This window comes from Triticum urartu, chromosome 1 (assembly GCF_003073215.2).
Source record: "Triticum urartu cultivar G1812 chromosome 1, Tu2.1, whole genome shotgun sequence".
In the NCBI taxonomy this organism is placed as follows: Eukaryota; Viridiplantae; Streptophyta; class Magnoliopsida; order Poales; family Poaceae; genus Triticum; species Triticum urartu.
The window spans coordinates 200729052-200734420 of NC_053022.1; the positions used below are offsets into that span (position 1 = coordinate 200729052).

At 44.1% G+C, this 5369-nt stretch overlaps 1 protein-coding gene and 1 non-coding gene across 2 annotated transcripts; both read left to right on the forward strand.

Annotated features, from left to right (window-relative positions):
- Nucleotides 1-2153: 2153 nt before the first annotated feature.
- TRNAP-UGG lies at nucleotides 2154-2228 on the forward strand. The gene has a single exon. It is a non-coding gene; the product is annotated as a tRNA-Pro (tRNA).
- A 774-nt stretch (nucleotides 2229-3002) lies between these two features.
- On the forward strand, nucleotides 3003-4570 carry LOC125553992 (NADH-ubiquinone oxidoreductase chain 1-like). The gene has a single exon (XM_048717627.1). It carries the CDS (start codon nucleotides 3489-3491, stop codon nucleotides 3858-3860), a length of 372 nt encoding a protein of 123 aa, XP_048573584.1. The 5' UTR covers nucleotides 3003-3488; the 3' UTR covers nucleotides 3861-4570.
- Nucleotides 4571-5369: the final 799 nt, after the last annotated feature.

Sequence of the window (5369 nt, forward strand, 5' to 3'; positions counted from 1 at the left end):
GGAATCGTCTTGCGCCATATGTACTGAAATTGTTCGGGAGACATGGTCAAAGCCCGGAGAAAGAGCAAGAAAACGGATGCGCTAACGCGCAACGGCTTTCGCGCTAGTTGCTCAAAAAATCGTATAAAAATCAAGCAAGAAAACTAAAGAAAGCGTTAGCGCATTGGACTCGAAATCCAAATTGTGCTAGCTGACAAAGAAAAAACAGAATATAACAGAGAAATATTGGTTCTGACTGGTTGGTAAAAGGACTCTAAATCCTTTGAGTGGTTCGATTCCACAACAGAACAAAGAATGAAATGAATGAATGAAAGCCATGACCATGCCTCCAGTAGGAAGATCGAGGAACCGGTGCTGGCGCTCCTGGTTCATGGGATCCTAACCGCGATGGGGAGATTAGATATTATTCTTTCGTAAGTCCATCCAAAGGAGATAGGTTGAGGAGAAAGAAAGGAGAAAACTAAAGAGAAAGATGGACAGTAGATTGACAGTATCCGAATCAAATAAGAAAAAAACGTAGCTATTTCATCAAATCCCGATTGTGTGGGTGTGAAGTGGAAAAATCCCGTTCTGGCTGGCAGCGGGCATAGGACTGAAAATCCTCTTTCGCCGGGCCTTTTGGACTCGAAATCCAAACGGAGAGAGTGGTTCGAATCCACCTCAGAACGAACAATGAAAAAGGCGTCGAGCGGGTGCAAGCTCGAGGAGCTAGGAAGGATGGAAGAAAGCTTGACCGTTTTTTCACTGAACTACTCGAACTTTTTGTTCGAAAAAGCGGAAATAGCTCAGTTCGAGAGAGGGTTGAGCTTCATCGGTTAGTGTGCACCAAAGGATGAGGTTTCTTTCCCGTCCTACAAATTGAAACCGTTCTAGCTTGATACTGCGATATCGTCAAATCATCCAACGGAGCATGGAAACCATTTCGGTGGCGGTAATGGCCTCCAGTAGTTTTCTATGGAACCATACCACTATGGTCATCTATATGATTAGACCGTGCCGCTTCACTAGACTTTCCTGAACCATCCATTTGATCCCCACGGTCGTGACACCACTTTCTAAACAAAAGTTTCCAAAATCCAATGCGGAACCAAGCAGTAAGAGAAATTCATCATGGTAATTATTAGTAGAAAACCAAAGTGGAACGGAGAGAACGGAGAGTCAGTTACAATGAAAAAATTGTTGAGGAATCATGTTGAAAGAACAACATTCTGTGTCATAAATATCGTATATAGAGATTTTTCATGTATCGACGCTTTTGATTCAATTATGAAAGTACGCTGTACTGGACTTGCACCCCTAGTTACGCAGAAGTGCAAGCACAGAAGCGGATGACCGGACCTTACCAACATACTCAAAAAAGTATTCTATACTGGGGTCTGTGCTCTTGACAAGCAGTGTTTCCAGTCTAGCTGTGTCAAATCGGGTGTGAAGTGTCCTTCTAGGTTCTGGCTGGTAGAGCAGAGGACTGAAAATCCTCTTTATTTCACGCATGGGACTCTAAATCCCAATTGCGCTAGCTCTGTGGTTCGATTCCACAACAGAACGAACAATGAATGAATGTGGGCGGTCAACCAGGTAAGCCTGTGCCCAGGAAAGAAAGGACTAGGGAGGGATTGAGAGAAGCTTTCACAGTGGAAAATGAAAAAAAGCATATCGTTCTTAGAAATTGTGGAATTTGACTCAGTTAGAGCTATGGTTTAGCATCAAGAGGGAAGTTTTGTAAAAGCAACAGGAAGAATTGCTCAGATACTCGTGAGCGTATATAACTTGGGTCATGTTATAAATGCTCTGGCTAAACCTATTGATGGGAGAGGCAAAATTGTAGCTTCCGAATCTCGCTTAATTGAATCTCCTGCTCCAAGTAGAATTTCTAGGCGTTCCGTATACGAATCTCTTCAAACAGGGCTTATTGCTATCGATTCGATGATCCCTATAGGGCGCGGTCAGCCAGAGTTCATTATTGGGGACAGACAGACTAGAAAAACAGCAGTAGCCACAGATACAATTCTCAAGAAAAAAGGTCAAGATGTAAGAAGAACGAGAGCGAGCCTTCACGAAAGAAAATGCAAGTGAAAGAGAATTGTCACAATTTCCTAAAAGCGGTGGTTCTTTTCTTTATGGATCGGGTAGATCCATATGTTCTGAGGGGGAGACGAGGTGTAGCGCAGTCTGGTCAACGCATCTGTTTTGGGTACAGAGGGCCATAGGTTCGAATCCTGTCACCTTGATGTGGTATTCACACAATGGGGCCGAAGTGCAAAGCCCTGTAGCCTATCCGCGGTCGAGAAGGCATGCGAAAAGCGCGCACAAAAGAAAAAGAAAGCTAAAAAGCTTATTTTGCAATCCATTATCTTTGGTATTCTTCTCTATTTAGATCATATTATATAGCTATTTCACAGTTTTATTTACATACCTCAGTCATGTTATTTGTCTAGCCTTCAATCAGAATAGCCTCTCCACCGGTTCCGAAGATTCTTTCGGCATCAATGTGCTTTTGGAATCTTCCTATGAAACAAATAACATTCTGGAACAGTTTAGACAGAACAGGCCTCAGTAGAAAGCGAGCTTTTTTCGCGTATAGCCACCTCGAAGCCCAATTAGCGCACGGGCTGCCCCCTCAACTCAACCCTGACGAGTACGCAAACTTGGTCAGGGAGCATTTAGACGGTGCAGTTAGTATTGACCACTACCGCCAAGTCCATAATTCACAAATTGATGAAGTCCACATAATGGAGCTCAAAAGCCGATTACCATCTACTTTTTTAGCATCTTGAAACCGCACATAAGAAATATTATGAATGAATCACCTTACAATAACATACGAGAGACAGCTTTCTATTTTGTCGAACAACAAGTCGAACCCAATGAACAATTCCATTCAAAGGAATGTTCTAGAGTTTTTTCCACTATATTCGCGATATTTAACAAAATGGAATAAATTCTTCACGATTTCTAGAGTTCCGGGATTACTTCACTGATATCGATTTTTGCCTAAGACGGCCTCTAGGTTAGTTCAAAGTGTAATACAACGAACTATCGATACACCGAAAACGAGTCAAGATGGATACATAAAATGGAGACATCGTGGATTACCCAAATTGGGACGACGATAGGACATTTCACTTTCTTTCGCAATATTTCTGATCATGACTCAACCACTAGGAAAGGGGATTGCTTACTCTCAGCCACGTTTTCGCTTATGCTTAGTCAAGTGAGGATTCCATTCGAAGTAACGTAACAGGAGCACCATCTTCAAAACTTCTCGGGATCCGGAGTTTTTCGATAAAAGGTCCCATCCTTCAATATCATGATTGGGTCAACCAGGCCAGATCATAAGTGAAATAGTTTGATCGGGTCGACCAGGTCAGGCCCGATCATGAGTGAATAGAAAATCGAAAACGTACATAGCTGTTCCAGCGGAAATACTTTGTTTAATTCTACCACTTCTACTAGGAGTAGCCTTTTTAGTGCTAGCTGAACGTAAAGTAATGGCTTTTGTGCAACGTCGAAAGGGTCCTGATGTAGTGGGATCGTTCGGATTGTTACAACCTCTAGCAGATGGTTTGAAATTGATTCTAAAAGAACCTATTTCACCAAGTAGTGCTAATTTCTCCCTTTTTAGAATGGCTCCAGTGGCTACATTTATGTTAAGTCTGGTCGCTTGGGCCGTTGTACCTTTTGATTATGGTATGGTATTGTCAGATCCGAACATAGGGCTACTTTATTTGTTTGCCATATCTTCGCTAGGTGTTTATGGAATAATTATAGCAGGTTGGTCTAGTAAGACGGGGGGCGGCCGTTCGGTCGCCTATGATATACGGACCAATTGGTCCAAAATGGGTTTGTGCCGCAGGTGTTGAACGATCTACTCTACACAGGTGTGGGCTTACAGGGCTAGGGCTCATAAACCCTTTCTTTCATTCATCAAGGGGTCGGTCACTTTTCCGGGCCGGGATCGAGAAGTGGAAGTCATAAAAAAGAGATGTTTCTCTTCGCACCTCATATCAAGAGGAAAGGTAGCTTGTCAAGCTGGTCTCACTATTGGAAATTCTAGCTTTCTTTTTTTTTTCACCGGCTCTTCTTCTTTGTCAACGCTACTAAGGACCTGACGGTTCGCCTACTTGATGGATGAAAGAACATGAGAAAGGGTTCTAAAATAAAAGGCTAGAAAGTCTACTACAGTACAGTCAAAGTCAGCGGCTGAGTTTGCCTAGCCTCGCCTACTCATTTTTGTAGGCGAGCGAGTTAGCGAAGAGGCTTAGGGATAAGAGAGTGTCGGTGCGTACGTAGCCTTCATTCTACTACGCTACACAAAGTCACTTAGCTCGACGTTAATTAAGAGAGTAAAGGAGGAATACCCTACATAGAAGAACCACAGTTCGCTTACAAAGGTATAACCTTTAGCTCCCCGGGGCTAAGCTGCTTCGCACCACTGATAGTTAATTAAGATTCCATTTCAAAGGCGCTACTTTGTTTCGCAAGCCTTTGTCATTGTCAGTCAACTAAGGTTGGCCCTCGGCCCCCTGCGAATCCGTAAATCAGAGAGCATGCCACAAAAAAAAGGATGGTCCCCTATGCATTTCATGCTTTTCGGAATGCAAAGAATTAAAGTACCTGACCCCCCATCATGGTGAACCTCTCCTTGTGATCGGGATGAGGTAGATGCCTCCTAGCCCGGGGACGGATCGAATCGGAGTTTCCTTAGGTAGCCACCGACCTACAGTTCTCCTTAAACTTCTGTGCTTGGTGGAAAAGAAGCGAACAAAGGTACGCTCGCTTGCTGTCTTGTTCTCTGCCGCGGACTGGGATCGCTCGCCAGCTAGGCCCTCTAGAAAAAAGTTGGAGCAACATTGTATGAGAACATATTACCCATCTTCGGGGACAAGGGGCGGAACGACCTCTCGATCTACTTACTGCAGCCCAGGACGGGCGTCGTCGTCTAGGCGTGACTTCTTGTTTTGATCTCCCCTACGCCTAGGACGTTGTCTGGGCCAAGAGCCATAGTTAGTTGCTGTTTCCATTTGGTTCTTCTTTCTCGTTGTTGATACCGGCAAGACCCAGCCAGATGATGATGTCTGCTGGTTGGTAGTGAGAGGACTCTTAGTACCCGCAAAAAAAGGGCGCTGGTGAAAAAAAACAATCATTTGATTTAGTTTCTTGCTCTCCCTTAGCAGCGGGAAAGGAGTCTATCTATCTGCCTAGCTTTGGTAGATTTCCCCCAACGCAATTCAAAAACGGAAATTCCACGAATCCCTGAGGTGGATAAGTCCGACGACTCAGCAGCAGTGCGGAATTGAGTTTCTGGTCCGGTGGATCTGATCTATAGTTAGGGGGCAATACATACCAAAAGGTTCGAAGAAGGAAGGCGC